This window comes from Peromyscus eremicus, chromosome 12 (assembly GCF_949786415.1).
Source record: "Peromyscus eremicus chromosome 12, PerEre_H2_v1, whole genome shotgun sequence".
Classification (NCBI taxonomy): Eukaryota; Metazoa; Chordata; class Mammalia; order Rodentia; family Cricetidae; genus Peromyscus; species Peromyscus eremicus.
The window spans coordinates 52,555,490-52,577,723 of record NC_081428.1 but is presented as its reverse complement, the minus strand read 5'-3'; the positions used below and the strand labels follow the sequence as shown (position 1 = coordinate 52,577,723).

The 22,234-nt window shown below is 40.6% G+C and overlaps 1 protein-coding gene across 2 annotated transcripts in view; it reads left to right on the top strand.

The window, feature by feature from the left end:
• The window catches only part of Lsamp (limbic system associated membrane protein), a 637,116-nt gene that overhangs the window by 601,465 nt on the left and 13,417 nt on the right, over nucleotides 1-22,234 (top strand). For both annotated transcript variants that reach the window (XM_059277383.1, XM_059277382.1), the window contains 2 exons: nucleotides 1,372-1,492; nucleotides 1,980-2,128. In XM_059277383.1, the coding sequence (XP_059133366.1) occupies nucleotides 1,372-1,492; nucleotides 1,980-2,128 (270 nt within the window). The remainder of the gene's footprint in view (nucleotides 1-1,371; nucleotides 1,493-1,979; nucleotides 2,129-22,234) is intronic.

Genomic DNA, 22,234 nt, shown 5'->3' with positions numbered 1-22,234 from the left:
CATATGTACATGGAGGCCTAAGGACAACTTCAAATATCATCTCCAGAATATCATCAGATTCCTCTAATAGGCCTAGAACTCATCAGTGGGGCTGGATCATGAGCTCATGCTAGGTGTGCATTTTTACCCAGGCGCTTGGAATCAAACTCAGGTGCTCGTGTTAAACAGGTGCTCGTGTTTAAAGGGTAAGAGCTTTATTGGCTGAGCTAACCTCCCTGACCTGGAAAAAAATCTTTTTTCTTAAGATTTACACAGACAAAACACATCACTGGACCCAGGAAGTCATATCTCCCATCTTGTCTTGTCTCCATGTAGTAGGACTATTTACAGAACCACGGCAAATTAGACTATCAGATAAGATTTTTTTTTTTTACTTCATCTCAAGTCAATTATAGTTTTGTTAGTCCCAGTCAAAGGCAAAAAAAAATACAAACCCATATCTAACTGCCAGTGAGTGAAGGACTGATGGCAAACAAGTCTTCTGTGCACATCATATTGCAACTCATATATAAAGGCCAAGTTTGCTTGGGTCATACATAGTAACAGAAGGGAATACATAGGGACAAAGGTCAAAAAGTGACCCAGGGTAGCTTTCTTGGTTTTTAGTTTCTGGAGTGCTTTGAAAACATATGGCAAAGTATTTGGTTGAGAGTGGTTTAACCTTCTTATCTTCATCACACTCCTCAAAGCAATCTCTACCCATAGTAATAATAGCCATGAGAAAAAGAAAATGGCCAAATGATAGGTTTTCCCAGTGACTAAGTAAATGCACTGCTCTTGGAGAGGCCCTGGGCTCAGTCTCCAAGCATCCATGTCAGATGGCTCACAGCTACCTATAACTCCACTTCTGAATTTCCAGTACCCTCTATCAGTTCCAGCACTCAATTCATATATACATACCCACACACAGACATGCATATATACACATAATTAAAAAAATAAATCTTAAAAACATATCCTTTGGTTTCACCACTTCCTGATAAAAAAATCACAAATAATATAAACAGCAATTGGAATGATTGAGGAGGAGGTTTCATTTCTATAAAATGCTATTATATAAAGTGTTTCATTTTATAAGCCGACGCTCCTTTCCATCAGTCATTTATCACTTTACTTTAGCTTGCTGGTGACGAGTCCCATTTAATTGATCATGAGGCATGTCAACGATGCTTTCATATAATTGCTTTCCTGTCTTTCTCCAACCAGATACCTCTTCTAACTCTACCCAGGGTAGCAATTCCAGAGCCTCCTCCAGCTCTCATGTCTACCTGTATACCCATTCTTCCTAAAGATTCTCCCACTGCAGCCCTTTGTCCCTGGAGCATCCTCTGCCTCTCACATAATAAACCCCTCTATCTGCCCTTACTACAGATCCACCCACTATCACGGAGTCCAAGAGCAACGAAGCCACCACAGGACGACAAGCTTCCCTCAAATGTGAGGCCTCGGCAGTGCCCGCACCTGACTTTGAGTGGTACCGAGATGACACCAGGTATGTACCAAACCCTCTGTGCCCCAAGTTCCAAATCATGATCTCAAAGTTTCCCAGAGCCTAATGGCAAGACCTCAGTCATCTGTAATTTTTTGCTCACAATAATAATTGTTGGAAATAATTCCTTTTCAACAACTCCTTTATTACATCACTTGGGGATTATAGCCCTTAGGCTAAACCCAAAAGCACTCAGATAAATTTAAATAGTGAGAGATATGGTCCAGTTGATAATTTCCACCTATATATCTTTCTTAATTGTAGCAGAAACGTAATTTTAATGGAACTCAGCCATTGCTATGCCTTCTCTATGGATGGATATCAGTTCTAATAATAGAAATTATGTGATTATAATGAGTAACTGAGGAAAGATAAAAGCCTCTACTGTCTCTCCTCTTTTTAAAAAAAAACTCCAGAGTAAAGAAGAAGAAACCACTGAGCTACACCCTTCATCCCTATCCCTTTTAACTCTTCTATTTGTTACCCTTAGGATAAACAGTGCAAATGGCCTTGAGATTAAAAGCACGGAGGGCCAGTCCTCCCTGACGGTGACCAATGTCACTGAGGAGCACTATGGCAACTATACCTGCGTGGCTGCTAACAAGCTGGGCGTCACCAATGCCAGCCTAGTTCTTTTCAGTAAGTATGCCAAAACACAGCCTGACTTGGTGTAAGTTGCAGGGCTCCCTCACATTGACTTGAAAACCATCCTTCATTCCTTAAAAGTAAACCTAGCCAAAAGTAAGAATATTCCGACTGAAACCAGAATGGATGCTCTTGGTCTCTGTGAACAACAAGATTTACAAAGGGGGAGAACTCTTCTCTGTACTCTCTTACTTTGGAAAACTGCCCAGTTTTCCATCTGTGTTTCTTGGTTTCATTTTTTTTCCTGGTTGTTGACTCTTCAGGATGTTCAAAGGACATATATTTCTTTTGTGGTGGCCTCTTTAAGAAGCTGAGATGATTTAAGAGCCAGGAAATGGATGGTTGTTAGAATATGCCAGTAAGAGAGTTACTGGGAAAAGAAATACTCCATGAGAGTGGATGAAGTCCTAGGAAAAGAAGAGGCTGGAAAAAGTATAATGATTTTACTAGCACAGAAGAAGGGTAGAATGAATGACTAAAGTGCAATATAAAATCTGAAGGAGAGGAGACTGCTGGATGGTTTCCCTATGACAGCAAGGACTTTACTTTTCTGATGCACCATTGGCTGCAGAGGTAGAAGAGTGGGAAAGGGCACATTTCTGAAGAACAGGGAAGACCCTAAAGATGGCTGAGAAAGAATCAGTTTTTTCAAAGGTGAAGATGTTAAGAGACTCTCACTGTGGAGTCTTGATCACTGGCAGCATGTTCAATCAGGTCTCTACCTCCACAGCCTTGTCAGTCAGGTAGCCATAATTCCAGATTCAAATGTCCCTGAGAGGCAGAGTTTGCTGAAGGGGATCATAAAAAGATGATAATATATGGAACACGGACTCTTCATTTATCAAAAGAAGTAAGGTAAATGGTTAGCCTTCTTAGCCACAAAATTCACTTATATTAAATAGAAAACACTCTAAAAGTTTTATTTTTACTTTAAAATAACAAACAACTAAAAGCTTCCCTCCCCCCTCTATATGTGCTCAATTGGAAAAAAAAATACTATAGCTAGGAAAGATGTCTTCATCTTGTTGTATTCAATTTAGATGAGCCTTCAAAAGAAAAAAAAGATTCTGGGAAGAAAAATCAATTTAAGTGAGAGTTCTCTTGAAAGATAGTATTAAAGCTTTTTGAAAACTGCTGAAGATCTCACATTACTTTTGAAAAACAACAAGCACAAACTACCCTAAACGTGACCTTAACGCTCTTGTTCTTAACTAACTCCCCCTGGCTTTAGTCTGTGGTAGCTTGATGAGATACAGATCAAATGATACATCAGGGTGAAGGTAAAAACTCATACCTTGTTTGCTTGTCTCTAAAGACTAAATGAAAATATTCTTTGCTCCAACTGGAGACATCAATACCCACCAGACACTTAGGGAGCTGTGAGTTAAGAAATGTAGTTACCTCATTCCTCCCTGATATAAGGAAATCCAAAGGTATAGGCAAACCCCAGCTGCAATGATAAATCTAAGATTCTGACAAATTTAAGGGGACCTGCTCAAGTAGAAGAACTTACACTTAACAAAAAAGTTTGGAGATCAAAAAGTAGAAAATGCAACAACAAGATTATTTAGAAAAAATGAACAATTACACATCACATTAAGATATATTTCCTTCCCATCCCACAGCCAGTAAGAAAAGCACGCTGCCTATACAGTTCGAGTAACAAATAAAACACTGCCCTAAGTCTGGGAAGGAAACATTGAGGAGAGAATACTCACAGCAGAGAGGCAGAGCAAGGGGTGAGTCAGAGATAGTGGAGATACTTGCAGAACTAGTGAAAGGGAAATGCCACATCCCAATGATCCCTAAAAGGACTTAACACGGTAAAATTAAGAAATATCAAGAATCTTGGAGAGTACCAGTTTTTAAACTGAGGATCAGGGGATTGATCAAATATTTCATATCATAAAGACTTTCATGATTTGGGGGACATCATCCACAATTATGAAGTACACCGTGCTATAACCAGTCGTGGCCATCTTCCCAGTGGTCCCATACTGCCCTCTACACAGCATCACCCATAAGTACCAGTTTTGCATTTAGCAACATGTATACACAGTATATGCCTTCACCTTGGTTTTGGATTGCTTCCCCACAATAATAAAGTTGAGAGGTTGTGTACTTACTAAAGACCAATAAAAGTTCATTAGGCTTTGAAATGAAAGGAGCTATTGATGTTGTAGAAAACTAGGCAATCCACAACTCTGTGTCTTAGACCTAAGCCCAGTTATGAACTTCAAGTGGGGAAGTTGTATGTCTTTTGCAATAAGAACTATGTGCCTTCCTGCCCAGCCAGACTCCATCTGTTAGGCTCAGGAAGCATGTCACTACAACCTGTATAGCTAGAACCTTGAAGATGGGGCTTTATTGTGGCCCGGTTTGCACGGGCCTAAAAATAAGCAAAAGAAGAAAGAAAAAGGGAGGAAGAAGGCAAAGTAAGAAGGAAGGAGTGAGTGAATAAAGGAGAAGGAAAGAAAGGAAAGGAACAAGGAGCGCATGTAAATAGATTGCCCATTCTTCAATTCAAAGTCAAGGGGCAAGGGAAGGAAGGGCCCCTGTAAGGCGATGGCTGTTCCTTCCCCACCCACCAGTGTCAGGAGGGGTCTCTGTAGCCAGAGGCTCTGACAGAAGCATTGTGTGGGCAGCGGGGTGCTCTGCTGACCAAGCTAGGCCAGAGCAGATACAGCAGCTGGTGAGCTGCTGCAAGCCAGAGGCAGCAGCAGGTAGAGACCTAGAGCCAGAGTCCCCGAGTTCATGATTATTCATCCTTGATGGTGGGTCAGCACATTTCCTGCCCCGTCCACCGCAGTGACATGCTGACTTCTGCAGGGTCAATTTGCCATCCCTCGTCCTCGACAACGGATATACGGACTCTTCTCCACTCTCCATTCACCTCCCCAGAGGGGTCAAAATAACTGAATGACAGTGCGAGAATATGTTGTATTTATAATACTTTCTCTCTAAGCCAGTGGAAACATTTCTCTTTTGTTCTCGTTCTTCGCACATTCTAGTGTCCTGCCAAAGACTACCTTAGTGTATCTATTTGTATAATACCTTTTAGGTATTTTTCTTCATGCCTGAACTAAGTGGTACGTTTCACATTTTTCTAAATGTGTGAATACAGCGGCACAAGGGGTATGGGCTAGGATTCAGCTCCTTGATCCATTCAGACAGAACAGCGTTTATGCCATCGATGAAGATTTGAATGTCTTTTGATGTCATGAGAAGTTTCATAGTCTGTATATGGAACACAACCGTCTCAATGTTCTCACACTGGTAACTGAGATTTACCCCTAAGATGATGACGGCTGTACCTTGTCTTTGTGCTTCCCTTAAGTTTCCATTTGCAGAACAGACAGGGAGGGAAAATAAGGGCAATAGTTTGTGTGTTATTAATTCTTCCCAAGTGAGGCTTATGTAAAATGCTTGCTTCACATGCTTGACATGTAACCATCAGGATAGCCTCACTATGTTCTCATGGTTCCCTACTGCATGGCAATGACAGAATTAGTGGAAAAAAAGGGTATACAAGCAGAGTTTGAGATATCAGTTTGAGCCAGACATTTCCAGAGGCCAGCTTCTAGACCAACACGTTATTTATATAGACAAAAATGTATGTCAGGAGCTTCAGCTTGTGATCTGGAGGTGACGAAACATCCAATTTCTTCCTCTTCATGTCATGAAGCCTTTCTTCTAGCCCATCACTGTTCTTTCCCTTCACAGTGAAAAGCCCTTCTTCTTCCATGTCCCTCCCCCATGCCCCCTAACTCCCATTGGCCTGGGTCCACTGATCCTTAGACAAGGGACTTGAATCTTCGAAATGTTGAGTGTCTCACTCACTCATTCCAGGTGAGTGGCTTGTTTCCACATTAAAGGAAAGTTCTGTTGATCAGTCCAGAGAAATATGAGGATTGTTAAGGTATCAAGACTATTGAAGATAAAAGGATAAAATTACAAAGACATCTACACTGGCCCATTATGCACCATTGTTCAGGGGGTACTTTTTCATTTTACTTTTTACTTTTAAAGTGATCATTATCTTATAAACTTGTAATTGACTAGATTTTTTAAACTGCCCAAGCAGTCCTACAGTGAATCTTCATAATGAGGGTCTCCCCTGATTCTTCAGAAAACATTCTAAGTTACTATTTTAGGAGTTTGGTGTTGACGGCATACCACTTTTTGGAGGTAGTTAATACTTAGGAGACTCCTTCACTGGATTCTTACAGATGCCTCATAATAAAACATGCTATGATTGAGCTCTAGCCCCACACAGTATAAAAAAATAGACACTAACTCCTTCAAGGACTCTCTGTGGGGACACAAGGAAGCAAGTGAGCATGTGGATTATTTTTTTATTTCAAAAATTGGGCGTCAAAAGTGCTGAGTTCCAGGAAGATTTGTGTAATATTCATAATAAAATAAAATCTGAGCTAGCAAATTCCTTTGATATAAATACCTTCCCCTCCATCCCAGCTTTTGTTTTTCTGGTGCAGTCAATTCAAAGAGCTTCCTTGTGAAACATTAGGACCCATTTAGTTTTTTCTTGTGATATCCATCAGAGTCCTACAGCAGAAAAGCTAAGTCCAGAGTTAAGGACCATGCAAAAAGCCACAGCCTGACCTTCTAGGGTCAACAGTATGATCTGTCCCTAAGATCTCCCACTCAGCTGCTGAACTGCTTTGACCTCGAGCATCCAAATCCAAGGTAGAAACACAAAGCAGCACTAAGACGCCTGCCCTTTTCTGTTTTGGGAAACCAATAGTTTGAATTTTTCTTTTTTTTTTTCTATTGGTATCTACTTCACTGTTCAGCTCATTCTTAAGAGAGTCCATAAATCCTGCTGTAAACTTTAAAACACTAGAAGGGATGATAGTGGGAAGAATGAGGATAAAAAAAATCAGGAATGAGAAAGCATCTAAGGACAGATAAGCCAATGGAATAGAATGAAGAAACAAGACTAACTAATGAGCTGTGATAAGCTTAAAATGATGAGAACCTGGTGGGGCTGAGATGGTGATCACAAGCTGGGAAGCAGTTGTAAAGGCAGTGGAGAGAAGGCAGTGTGGTTTAGCAATAGAAATGCTCTTGTGAAAATCAGGGCAGAGTGCATTGATCCAGCTGTGAACAGTGTGATAGGAAAATATTAAGCTAAGTCACTTAAACACTCTGAATAATAATAGTAATAATAAAATAAAATACAGCAGAGAGAGTATAGTATGGGACAGTGGTCTCCGACTGCTACATAAATGCTGAAAGCAGTTCAGCTATTTATTTTCAAAGCTGGAAACTAAGTAGCAAATACACAGTGAAGGTTTAAATCATTTTGTTTTTCTACTTGGCACTTGTATAACTAAGACATGATTGCACTCTGAAGATTATTGACCTGTTATGTCTTAATGCACAGAGGAAGTTTTCATATTTAACCTGCCAAGATTAACTTTCAGCCAAGCTAGAGAGCACACTGAGCAAGTTGCCTGGAACTTTTCTCAATGGCCAGATGTGGAGGACCTAGAGACCAGGACAAGGCAACTTTTCCTTACTGACCGTACAGTACAAGATGGAAGGCAGATCCACCTTGAATGTGCTTATCTCTCTGTGCTTTGGTTTTGATTGGTTTTTCATTTGACATGTGTTGTTATTTCAATGAACATCTAGAAAGAATGATGCAAAAAGGTACACTAATTGTATTTCACTATAGAGTTAGGAGTTGACAAGTAGTGAGCCTTGTCTCTACCACATTTTTCCACCTTGCTGAAAGAGCCTCAGGGAGGGTTTAGAGTCAAACCTAGAATATTAATGAGAAGTGTGGAAAATACACTAAAATCTAAATTCCATCAGTATATTTAATTCACAGGAAGAAGCCCAAGTATGGGGCCGTGTGAGTGAGAGACTCACATACTTTAGACCCCAGTGTTCCAATGAAAATACTTGCTATTACTTAACAGGATACATCATCAAAGTTTGACTGGTTAATCAAATTTCAAAGGAGATTGAGTTATAGCAAGTAGGGTTAAGAGATGGACTAAAGATAAAACTTTATCGTTCCAAGAAACGTATTACCAGGGAGCCTTCTTCCTCTGACATTACTATTATGTAAATAAAACCCAAGAGAGAAAAGGTGAGTTAGTGTTTCCCAAAATAAGTATCTCAGATGCTTGGACAAAGGTAAAAAAGGCTATAGATTGAGGGAGAGAGCTGAGAGCTGCCATTGTTCCATCTATCATGAGCCAGAGACAAGAAAAGGACCAAGAAAGATTTCATAACTTCTGTAATCTGTTCTACTCCCTCTCCCTAAAAAGATGACATCTCAACATCTTAGTATTGGGTTTTCTAGCAGAGAGGGCCCTATATGAAGGGTTACCACTGGTATTGGCTCCCTACTCTTGCTAAAAAAGGGGGGGATTATATTTATAATTTCATAGATATTTGTCTTTGATATTTAGCAGGAAGAACAAATAAATACCACATGGGAGAAAAGATTCTATAGGCATAGAAATTCCTGTTCTGTGATTGTTTGGGCAATTAACCTTGAGAATGCGTGTGTATTTAAACGCTGCATGATGTTTACCATTTTTCCCCTTCAGAGCGCGTTTTACCCACAGTCCCCCACCCCATTCAAGGTCAGTATGATTTTTATCACCGTAGTTCTGTTCCTGGGTCATTCTCCAACATGTAATATGCAAAACACACAAAAGAGGAAACCACATTCTCAGAATTCACATTTACTAGACGTTACCTTCTCCCCACAAACACTGCAAAACAAGACAATCTGTTGAGAGGAACAGGTGGGCCACTGACTTACCTTCAAGCCAGTCAGTTAGATAGACAGGGCATAATGCATTTTCAATCTGCTCTCATTATAGGACTCTAAGAGCTTCCTTATTGGGAACACAGCTGCCTGTATGCTGTAGCTCTCTCTTGCACAAACTGCACATAAAGATCCTGCTGGCCACCCCAAACACCAATGTTTATAGGCTCTGAACCTATAGTCATTGGTGCTGCTTATAAAATGTATTTCCCAAAGACTAAATACAACACAATTACACAATACTGCTTTTCCTAATCTCTTGGCCAACTTGTGTGTTTTACCTTCTAAACATATATGCTTTTGAAAACACAAATAACAATTTATAAAATAGTCACTCTGTATTCTTTTCAAAAACTCTCTACACGTCCAATTTAAATTCTGCCTCCTACATCACATTTAGATGCAAAGTCACAGCCACAACTTTCTAGCTTAAGGGTATTTAAAGGCAAATTGGCAAATAAAATTAAAATAATACAAAAAAATTGAAATGAAACCAACCTACCATTGAAATTAAATCCCAGAAAAGTGATTCGCAAATAACACTCAAAGACGTGAGAAAAAAAAAAAAATGGAAACTAGGCCATGCAGGGCCTAGTGTGGAAAAAAATAAATCCAATTAAATAAGATGATCATACACACTATAAGGAAAGTGTGCTCAGAATTATAGGAAGAAAGCTACTGTTTCGTAAATTTGAAGATGGATCGTGTTTCATTAACTTGTCCAACCTGAAATTCAGAGCAGGATATCTTTAGAGTGTCAATAATGCAATGTTTTGCATATATATGCATTCACATATATGCAAACATGCTTTAATTGTATTTACAATGAGTAGTAGAAGGTTTCTAGGGCTGACAAGACAGCTTAATAAATTTTAAGAGCAGTCTAGACTATTTTGGTATAAAACTTAGAACTCTGTTGAACAAAATCACTTCCCTAAAGCATTAATGAAATTTGTTCCTTACCCTGGCCACTAAAAATAAAACTGTTAAAGTGTGCCTGGTTTTCAGACTTGACATGAAGTGCAGCATTTGTGGAAAATATTCCATCTTGAGTTCCTGACATGCCACAATTATTTTAAGACATTTAGCTTCTAGTGTTGCCACAGAGATTGACACCATTTTATCATGTTGGCATCCTGCAAATGTATCTTGATAAGGAAAACACACACACACACACACACACACACACACACACACACACACACGTGCCCCAGTGGATTACATTTGCAAAGGGGTCATGCCCTGTCCAAGATGAGCTTTGCACAGTATCAGGATGACTCTGAGTGTCTCTGTGACAGCGGTTCTGCAGCCACAAACTCAAATATTTATCTGATCATGCATTGTGGTTGAACAAAGTGACGCCAGACGCTGTTCACAGAGGACAGCTGCCGAATGCTAGTCTCACTGAGGGACTGACCTTGTTGAATTTTATGGAACTTGGCTTCCCACACACTGAACTGTGGATTGGAGAATGACCCTCGTTTGGTTTTGCGTTATATGTAGACTGTAGTTAGCTTTCTTAGATAGTGTTTAGAGAATATAGTTCCTCTTCTACTAATACGTGTGGCTTCTGCTAGCAGGGATTGAAAAGCTGTTCATGGAGACATGGGATAGCTGGTGTGAGAGGTCACTGGAGAATTTCCAGTTCTCTTGAGTCGCCTGTCTTTTACAAGGACACCACCTCCCTAGGGACCCAATCACTTTCTCCTTCTCTTTCTAATCAAGAGGGCCTCCCACATGAAATGTACTTCCCCATGGAAAGAACAGTCAATGACAGAATGCCTAGGCCTGTAGAGTGACAATTCAGTATACAAACACCTCTAAAAGCATGTCTTACTGTGGTCACCACTATTGTGTGTGGTTCCCTTATTTAATTAACTATTACATATTGTCCTCATCTATTTGGACTCTTAGCTTCTACCTCCACAGTGTTAACTATGTCTTGTGTTTGTTGTTTGAGGCAAATGGCCTGAAGGATGTTAGACCAGTTGATTTCCTCAAGGTGATTTGAAAGTCACAAAGGCCATTGTCTGCCCTTTTCAAGAGAAAGGAGAACTTCATCCCCTAACCATAATCCAGCAGAAACACTTTTCATTACAATGGCTTCTTCCTTAGTGCCTCACATCAGAGGGTCGCCCGCCCCTCTTATCCTCTCATGTCCCTAACCACCAATGGCCCCCAGGTCATCTGGGAATGCACTGCCATGCCTGCAGTGATACCAGTATACTGATGATACCAAACATTAATGTCTATTTCCTATGGCCAATTAGAAATTGTCCAGTGCCCTTACCTCTGGGCCAAAAACGAAACAAAACAAAAGCAGGGTGCTTCCCTCTTCCCTAGTTAATATACAGATATATTAATTAGGATATTAATCATTAATTATTAATATATATGGAAAATAAGTATTGTTCCTTCCTTGATTTGTTTCTGATAGTTGGATTTTCCCATTAATTTTAATTTAGATTTATTCATTCTGAAATAAGTCCTGAATTGCATGTATTTGCATAAATACTTCAACTATATCACTGCAGAAAAACCACTGAATTGTAAAATGATGGAAGAGTCAGCTCTAAAATTCTGAGGTAATTTTTCTCATTCTGTTTGGCTCGAGCCATTTCCAAGGGCTTCTGTGAGCCTGGGCATTGGTGGTGTCTCCCTTCAGCCGACTTGTGCTGGAAGACGCCCTCACCCTGAGAAGAAGCACGAGTTCAGCTGAGGCAATGAAAACAGTATTAAAAAGTTAAAATCAAGAAGGGAGGCCTAGGACAACCACCATTGTTTTGTCTTTACAGCTTCTAAGCAAAATTTCCCTTGAGCATGTTGCTCTCAGGGCTTTATCAGCCCACCCTTCTCCAATCACTGCCTAGATTATATATATATTTTAAGAACAGGAATGACTGTCTCATTTGTTTGTCTCCCATCTGATTGTTTATCCCAAGTGAACAGCCTTTCTGATCACTAACCCCATGCGGCAAGTAGATCTGGGAAATGTTGAGATTATCTTCCAGGTTCAGGCATCATGCTGGGTTTGTTCACAGCTGCTTGCCATTCAGTCCCTGTTTTTCCATTGATAAAACATATTGCACATGGCTGGGTTGGCATGATTAATATGGCTATCGAAAAGCTCACTCTGAAAACAAACAAACTCCCCAAAATTAAAGTTAAAAAAAAAAAGTACAATCCAACCTGCAAATAAACCAGGTTTACACAAATTTGAAGTTGCCCTATTTTACTTTCGCCCCAAAGGAGACTGGTGTCCTTATGGGTAAATCTGGCATCTAAACAGCCAGACTCCACCTACGGTCTAGAAAGAGATACACTTGCCCCTACCTGGCTTTCCCAGGAGTGCGTTCTTCAAATCAGGCTCAAAGAGAATGGAAGGGAAAATGGGAGGGGAAAAAAAACCCTGCATATATCCCATGCTGTAGAGATGCCTGGATAAACCTCGTGTTTTCATTTATTTTCTGAATATATCATGCTGGAAATCAAGGAGGAGATGCCCCTATCAACTCCTAAATCTAACAGGTTCATCTGCTGCAGCACTGGTAAAATGAAGAATAACAATAATATCTAATGTGTTTAGTGTGTTTCTCATTTACCAATTCCTTCTAAGGTCTTTTGTATGTATTATCTTTACTAACCCCCACAATCATCAGAAATTAACACTTCCCACATTTTAATGACCCAAGCATACCCAAATACACTCTACCTCATGCTAAACCTAGGTCATATATATAATGCATTACTAACCAACACTATGTATGCATTCATAATGCTCATTAGATATGCACCTATCTAACAAGTTGCAATGATACATCTAATTTGTTTTATACACTACAATACATACATACATAATAGTCACTTTATTATCCATACATTTTTGGAAAGTCATATTTGTATGCCTGACTAACACAGAGATTTACATGAAAGCATTTAAAAAACACAGAAACAGGGCTGTCTAGCATCACTACATCTAATTTCACACACTTATTCAGACTGATTTGCATACACACCTCTATTAATTACGGGTAATTACTAGCATTGTTCTCTGTAATTCAGTTTTTCCAACTGTGAAATGGGAAAGAAATTGTATTTTTCATGCCTACAAGCTCAAAGTGGTATTTTAAATACTATATGAAGAAGAACGCTAGAAAGAAAGCATATTGAATTTCAAATAATCGTATTCAGTTGCACACCCTTCCTGTGGCTTTTAAAACCACTCTCCTGAGAGGTACGTTCATGTCATGTGGACACAAGCATTAGGTGCACGTGACATGTGTGTGGCTTCCTTATAGTTTGTTGATTGTGAATCCCAAGCATGTTTTCCATGTCCACGCTGGTAAGATTTTTAAAATAAAACTACTTCAAGGCCAAGAGAAAAAGAAAAAGATTTTGTCTTAGTTTTTACTCATACCAGAGTAAACATCTTGAAGAGGAGCCTCAAAATGGCACCCTTCTCTGTTGTGTGGCCCTTCTCAATGGCGGCCATCATGCACACTACCTCATCATGGTATTTCAAAGTCAACCAGCCAAAGAATGTGCCATTTGTCCCAGTCAAAGATATAGATCATGTCTAGGGAGTTTTAAAACACATCTCTCCCTTCCTATTGGCTGACAGAAATAAGGGTCTTATTTCTCCTGAGAAGACTTATGCAGCCATGACATAACAAACTCACAGAACTACCACTGGCAGCAGTTAACACACAAGAAAATAACTAAGGCTCAGTCTGCACACATTCTCCTATGGCTCCTTCAGATAAGGAGCAACAGTCTTCCTGTTGACTTTCCTCACTTGTGAGTGACAACGCCAGCCATACCATTATTTTACGTGGCATCAGTAAGAGACTGAATGGCACAGAATGGTGTAGCCCCAACTGTATCAAGTGAGGTCTTATCCTCACGTCCATGTCTTGCCTCTCTCCACCTTTCTACCCTTCGCTTGATTTGTTTCCTAAACCATTCTTGTTAAAATCTGCTAACATGAATCAATATGAAATTTACCCACCACATTACTGAAATGTCCAACAACAGCTTTGCAGTGTTATTTCTCTCTGGATTTACATTTAGCTTCAAGCTAAATGGCTAAAAGCCCTACAGCATGCATTTCCAGGCAGGGAAATCCTGAGTGCTGGGACTTTTCCTCTCATCTTTTCTTATTCCTCTAGTGTGGATCTGCGGACTTCAGCCAGCCTTTCCTGATCTCTTCCCTTTGCTTATGCCTTGTTGTGCTATTTTGATTTCTACAGCCAGCTGGGATTTGAAAATGAATATTTTTTTTCGAAAATCGGAGCTTCCACTAAATTTTAATTTGATGGAAATATTACTCTTGTATGAGCTTTATGGAAAAAGAATCTTTCAAAGTAACAATTACATTTGGGGATTAAGTTTAAGTAATTGGCAGTCTTGTCTTTTTAATTAAAAGGAATAAAGCTGCCTATGAAGAGTTTGCAGTGCAAAATGTTGGCATATACAGGCTAAGAAGACTGGGTTCCTGAATGGACAGAAAAGGCTGGCATGGGCTCCTCTGGTCTTTAGAGTGCATCCCAGCAGAATTCTCCTTAGTGTTCCCCACATGCTATTCAACATGAAAGTACTGTGAGAGGCGTTGAAGGTAGAGCTGGAGTAGACTCTTTCTTTAGGAGCTTGTCTCTGGGTTCCTGGACACGGTATGGAGGTGGAGTCCTTAAAGAAAGCACTAAGAGGTGAAGGGGGAGGGAGAGGAATGAGCAAGTAGCTCAGTGATAGAGTGCTTGTCTAGCATGTGATGAGTCTTTGGTTTAATCTTCAGCATCCCTCTACCCAGACAGGATATATTACATACTCCTCCAAGCAATAAGGCATCAGTGTGTTCCCAGACCTTGACAAATGCCATACCATAGTCTCTTGAATATAAACCTTATCTTCAGTCTGTTCCTTGGTTCCCTCTTCTTCTGTTACCTGCAATTCTTATTCTTGTATATGTATTTCTCCAATTTCTTTTTCTCTACATTTTGTTCAGGTTAATCTTGCATTCACCTATACATAGTCTCTAGGACTCCCTTCAAACAGAACAAAAATGGAAGTTTGGAGAGTCGTAGCGATCACTTCTAAACATGGGTCACTGTCAAGCAAACACCAGAGAGCCACTGTAGAATCTGTCTGAAGGAAACAGCAATCTCTAAAGAGGTGGGATACAAATTAACCTTAGTAACAACTTCCTTACACGGTCCCTCTTTCCTCATGATGCTCTTTCATCATCCTAAGTTATTTGTAGGTATTAAATTAAACGAGCACTTTGATGAAGAAAACGAAAGGTAAAGCACGCCCCTTACATCTCCCCTCGCACACTGCTGTGAGCACACACACCTGCCAAGTCAGAACACAGCATGAACTAATGAGAATGGAATTCTAATTTAAGGTGTTCATACGTGCCAGATGTATGAGGGGAGTCAGCCCGCTACTCACTGGGACTCCACTGAGAATTGTCAGCTTATATCCACCACGAATTGGGGGGGGGGGGACCTTACGAGCATTTATCATGCTTTCTAATTGGACACCAGGGAGCTGAGCTTGCCATTGTGTACTACACTGCTCTGCTTTTCACTAACACGAGGAGAAAACACTCCCCACATGTCTGTAGGCACACTTGACACCTACAGAGTACCGCCAATATGATATCTTGACTGTAAGTCATAGGAAAGTTTCTTGCTTATCTGTCCACCTTAGAGACCTTGCATTTCCAGCATGACTTCTGCCACTGCCCAAGAGGACACTGGGGCAAGCATAGCATCCTTTCAGCAGGGGTTGGGGGTGGGAACAGGGGGGGCAGAGCTATTAAAGGCAGTTGAAGAGAACAGTACCTAGGATGTTCATTCTAGCTATCCCATGTGCTCTAGCTCACACAGCTCCAAATGTCCCCAGCCATGTTCTATGTTGAAAACCTGTTTGACCATTGGACAATGTTTTTTTTTTGTTTTTTTTTTTTTTAAATTACAAGTTTGGTTTGCTTTCTCATTACTCGGAAGCAGGGAGTGTTTGGGGAGCAGATTCTAAGCAATAACTTGCACTTCGTTGTTGATTCACAAGCTCCTGTAACTTGGGGAACTTTCAAATTATCTCCCCAGAGTTCCAGAACACAGGTAAGTTTGCCATGGAATGCTTCCGAGGGCAACTGGAAAAGAGACAGTGATTCCCTGGAGGCTCAAAGCTCACATTCTGACTCCCCAACTCTGGACTTTTCATTGCTCCCCACTTGCTCTGGCCTTTGCTTTGTAGTGTTTCCTTTAGAGTTCATGTTTTCTCTTCCTTAAGCTGCCTACTCACTAGGAACATAAGAAAGAACATGCCTTGAAAACTGTCAATCAAAATTCATTTTTGGCTCAAACTAAGTTAATTTGGCCATGAACATTATTATAAAGATACCATTGATTTACTCAAAGAGATGTTATCCTAGAATGTGTTCTGAGCTGGGCCTCTGGGGGTTTAGTGTGCAGAGCAAGCTAGGCACAGTGTCTACACAAGGAGGGTTTACAGATATCATGGAAAAGTCTGTGGTAGGTAATTAAGCAACCAAGTCAGCTTTGTTAAGTACCATGTGAGGGCACCTGTAAGGTGCTAAGGAAAACAGAACTGGGTACTTAGGTCAGTAGGTCAAGGATGCTTTTCCTGGGAAAGGGGAGCTGGACAGTGAAAAGGGGAGAGGGATTTGAGGAGCAGAGAAACCCAGCACACACAGAAGTCTAGAATCCAGGAAGAGACTCACTGATATGCATTCAATATAAAGCCTATTTGATTCTTAAAGTCTAGGGAAAAAAAGCATTTTCCCTAAATTTCTTACTTCTTTTGTATTTGGCAAGGAGAGAAGACAAGAGGAAGGAGGGAAGGAGGGAGGGAGGAAGGGAGGGAGGGAGAGAGTGAAGGAGGGAGGGAGAGGTTACAAAAGAAACAGTAGACATTTTTTATTTTGTTATGAGAAAGATCACATTGGGCTGGCCGTCCAGGCAAGCATGGATGTAGCTGGAGAGTTTTCTCTCCGGGTTCCGCCAATCCCCGGCAGTCCCATAGCCCACTTATAAAATAAACACACTGACTCTTATATTATTTAAACTGCTTGGCCATTAGCTCAGGCCTATCATTGTCTAGCTCTTACTCTTATATTTAGCCCATTTCTATTAATCTATACTTTGCCACGTGGCTCATGGCTTACTGGTACCTTACATCTTCCTTGTCCTGGCTGTGGCTCCAGGCAGTCTCTCCCTCTGCCTTCCTGTTCCCTCAATTCTCCTCTCTGTTAGTCCCGCCTATACTTCCTGTCTGGTGACTGGCCAATCAGTGTTTTATTTACATAGAGCGATATCCACAGCACATGGATATTATGTGCTCTATGGTAGCAGCACTGTCCAAGGTTAATTGTCTGGGGTGTGCTGACTCTGTTTACTATCTGAGCATCTTCAGGAAACTTACAGCCTTCTATCAGAGTTTGTGGTAGGTTCCGGTTTTAGTTGTAGGAATGGTCAGGTTGTAAGGAAACAGCCCTGTTTCTAGGAAGTTTAGGAAGAGCTTGGATGGATGCTACACTTGGGGGTCAGTTGTAACAGGAGTACACAGAAGGCGTTGTAGAAACAGAAACTTTGTGACTAAGGTTTCCTGAAGATCAAGGAAGAAAGTCACCAAAAAGAGCCAGAGGCGTTACTTCCCTTACCAAGGCCTACACTGTGATGTTTAGCTCCACAGAGGCAGACACAGGGGTACCTCAGAGCACACCAACATTTTTAAATCCCTTATCTTCTTATTTTCAGGAGCTTTTAAACCCTAGGAAATCTAACAGATTCCCTTATTCTCTCTGCATTCAAATTCCACAGGCCAGTTACGTATTCGTTTCATGGCATTCGAATGTTTTTGATTTTGAAACATACAAAATGAAAACTCACATTACATGGATTAAAGATTGCATTGAATCCCTCTGGATTTTGAATCTAAAATGTATGTTTAAATAATTCTGGAATTCACAATTTAGACCTTGGAAATAGAAAGCAGGGAGTAAAACAAAAAAGAAAAAAAAGAAAAGAAAAAAGAAAAACCTCTAGAGATATATCAAACCTTTGCATTTAATCCTTTTTTTAGCAATTCAAATAGATGAAGGGGCAAAAATCATTAAAATATATAGAATATGTGTATTTTAAAACACAGATGTTAGACTCTATTTTCTGCTTTAACAACTAAATAGGATCAGCAACTAAAGTGGGTTTGGGTTGGGTAGTTATGTGGTGGTTAACTGGACTCCGTTACAGCAGGAGGCTAAGGACCAAGATGGCACCCATAGGTACAATTTGGAACATTCTAGGGACAAGGATAGAAACTACCTGCCTGGCCAGGAGCCTCTCGCTGACAACTGTGCTTGCTCTTTGAGTATTCTGATCTTATACATACTTTTTCTACATTATGGACCCCGGAGAACTCTTTATTAAACTTAAGCCTGTGGGCATTCTGGAACACTTTAGTTCATTGATTATTAAAAATTAAACCTACCAGGGTGAATAAGGAACCCTCAGGGTGTGAAAAAGCAGCCTTGATGTAGGAGACTTACTGAAGCGGTCTGTTCACACTGTGAGTGCTTAATGAGACTGTCTTCCTGGAACCATCCACGGGGCAGAAGCCTATAGCAGTCAGATCCTTTCTAGGAAGAGTCACCAGAACATTCAGCATGTGGTCTGAAGTGTCCATAGCTCTGCATAAGCCTCTTCTATTGCCCTCCCACTTCACACTGGGAAGCCATGGTCCTTAGAGAAATTAGAGTTCAACCATGCTGGCTTCTCTTCAGCCTCATTGTGTGATACCCACCAACTAAACTTGTAGGGGACGGATGCAATCACCTTAAAATATTGCCAACCAGGTGCCAAGTAATCAGAAAACAAAACAAAACAAAAAACCTTTTAAATTTTTCCTAGATATAATTTTTTTAGTATGTAACATGTTCATAATGACATGACATCCAGAAACACTTAAAGTAGTAGAAATTAAAACTTAACTCTTCTCAAGTTCATAGCAAAGAGGTAACTGTGGGAGAAGGAACACATTGTTTTAGGTGATGGTTACATATATATATATATACACAATCATCAAAGCACTTCAAGTACTTGAGATTATTATCATAATACCTGAATTTAAAAAGGAATGTGTTTAATACATACAAAATAATACAGTTTTAAATGTATAATCCAGACTTGAACAATCAGAGAAGCACATTAGTGGTGAGCCCATGACTCAAGCCAATCAGAACCTTCCTTCGAAGGCCAATCAGAACTTCCCCTGAGTTACCAGAGAAGACTGTGGGCACTCAGGATCCTGGGAGCCACTTTCTTTACCAGCTGTCCTAGCCTATGGGAAGACACTAGCTGAGAACACATCCTACCGTTGGTCGTGAATGGCACCTGGCCGAGATTACTCCTCCGAGCCTGGAGCATGTCTTTTTCCTTCTGCTTGAAGTATTGGCAGCTGACGGCTCTCAGCTGAGGTGCTCCTTATGCATTGCCCTCAGCCAAGCACAGCAGCTTGAACCGGTGACTAACTGATGTGAGAATAGGATGTATAAAGACCCCCTTTTCCACCATACCAGACAACTCTAGGCATGATGTGGGCTTAGGGTTCTTCATAGAGCTGGTCTCCTTTCTCTGTCCAATTCCACTTCCTCTTTTAGTCCTTTCTCTCATCCTGATATTGAGAGTGCTTCCCAGGAAACTTCCTGTGCAGGCTGCCTCCGTCTCTGTGAATTCATATGTACATCGATCCCATTGATTTTAGAAGGCCTTGTATGCTTAGAGTTCTCCGTCCCCTCTAGCTCTTACACTCCTTGTTCCTCCCCTTCTGTAGGGTTCTCTGATCCCCAAGGAGAGGGATTTGATGGGGACATCCCATTTAGGGCTAAGAGTTCCAAGGTCTGTGACTCTCTGCAAGTTGTCTGGCTATGGGTCTCTGTATTTGTTCCCATCTGCTGCAGGAGGGAGCTTCTGTGATGATGATTGTGCAAGGCACTGGTCTATGAGTAGAGCAGAATATCATTAGGAGTCATTTTATTGCTATGCTATTAGTAGAACAGTAGTATTTTGTTTCACCCGATGTCCCTGGGCTGTCTGGTTTCAGGTTCTTGGTCACCCAAGCAATGTTGGTTATGGATTCCATCTTGTTGAGTGGGCCTTAAGTCAAATCAGACATTGGTTGGTTACCCCCCCAAGCTTTGTGCCACCATTGCATTAGTTGGTTAGCAGACAGGACACCATTATAATGTAACTGGGTTTGTGTTTATGTTTCTCCTTTGGTAATATACGGAGTATCTTCCTGTACCAAAGATGCTAGCCTATAGAGGTAAAGGCTCGATGTAGACACCAGCTTGACTTTGCCATGTGATGAATTGTTCAGGTGCTGACTTCAACAATGGAACCTTGTCATCAGTTTGTGCAGAGCAACTTATACTCTTTGCAACAGCCGAAGTTGTTGGGCGGCTCCATGGGACCCCTTTGGCAAACAACTCAATTAGATGTTAGACATTCCCAGTCCTGAAAGTTTTACTTGTTGACAAGAGATGACCAGCTTGGGCTCTGTCTCCCCTATTATTTAGTGATTTCATTTAGATCACCTTCATATATGTATATATTTTGGGAAGCTTCTACTTACTGTATTGTTTCCATACTACCCTTCAAATATTTTTAAGTGCATGATTTGTTTTTCTATAGTTTTCTATTTTGAAAATAAAGGCAATATCTCCTCACGACAAGATTTTTAAAATCCTGGAACTACAAAAAAGAAAATGAAGATCATATATAATCTATTTCCTCAGAGATGACATCATTGATATGATATAAGTGAACACCTTATTTTAATACTCGTATTGTTCACATACTTTAGAATCTTCCCTATTTCCCACATTCTCCGAGGCTGGGAAACATCTGTGTCTTGCTCAAGGTTAGAGCAGAGGTAGGGTTAGAAGCAGTCTCCTGTTGTCTATCCCTTCTGCCATAGCATGTTCGTAGGATCTTCCAAGTCTTAGGTGTAAAGCTTGCCTTATGAAAGGTTTCTCCTGTGTTACCTCCAGGACAGGACTCTCATTCAGGTTTAAGAACACCTACTTGTTCCCTCTATCCTGAAGTATTGGTATTTCCCCCTGGAGTCTTATTTCTTCTATATTTTAAAAAGTAAAATAAATTAGTAAAATCATCTCCCCCTTTTTAAAGGCTCTTTTTGCATTCTCTTCATCATAGAACCTTTGGTTTATGGAGGTTTGATGAACCAGCTGATGAGATTTTTGTTCATATTTTATAACAAGTTATGTCCATTTAAACTTTAGTCCACGTCTATTGACTCACTCATTGTGTCTAGGATCACAGTACTTTGGTGAGTTTGCATCATCGTCCCTGCTTCTAGCCAGTGGCAGACCTTTTCTGCTGACTGTCACCTCTACAGAGCAAAGCCCTCAGGTACTCAGAAGGAAAGTGTGGGATTCCATTTTGACCAGCATCTTGCTACGTGATGTTGACTTCCGTCCTCAAATGATGATGACATGGTAGGACTTCTCAGCCGTTTCGATACTGGTTCTTAGTCACGGAAACAGCAGTCCTCTTATAACCTGGGCCCTTACACAGCCTCAGATTGAGGGTAGAGCTGAGAGGTTGGGCGCTTGTCTGGCCTGTGTGAGACTTAGGGTTGGATCCCAGCTCTGCAATAATGTAAATAAACAATGACAGTGACAGAGGGACCTTGAGACTAAGGTTCGGGTCACTTTATGATTTGCCTTTTTCTCTCTCGCCTAGATGCAGAGTAATTCCTGATGATTCCCAGAAACCAATATTCTAGAAATATTAGGCACTAAGATTTATACAAATTGAATATCACACATGGAAGAAATCAAAAGCTCTAGCAGTACAAATAGGAATCATAGGGCATATCTTTTTCTTTGACAAAAGGAAAAATAATCATACTTGGAGGTAGAAAGCTGCTAATCCCCAAAGCCTCTGAGGAGAGCAGAGAAGCCCATGAGGAAGAAACTAATAACTTCCAAAGTGTGGCTTTCAAAATTGAATTAATAAAAATGTCCCTCTTTTAAGCCACTATAATAATAAAGGTTTTATTTTTCTAAACCTCAGTACACACAAAATGTCAGAGAACAAAACCCCACCAATTTCTACAGAGGCAACCTGCAAATGTTATGCTCCCAGGCCTCAGTGTCAGCAAGGGAAGGAGAGTAAAGTCTGGAGTCACCCCTCATCCCCATCCCCCACCCCCACTCCCTCCTCCCTCCGACCACCCCACCATCA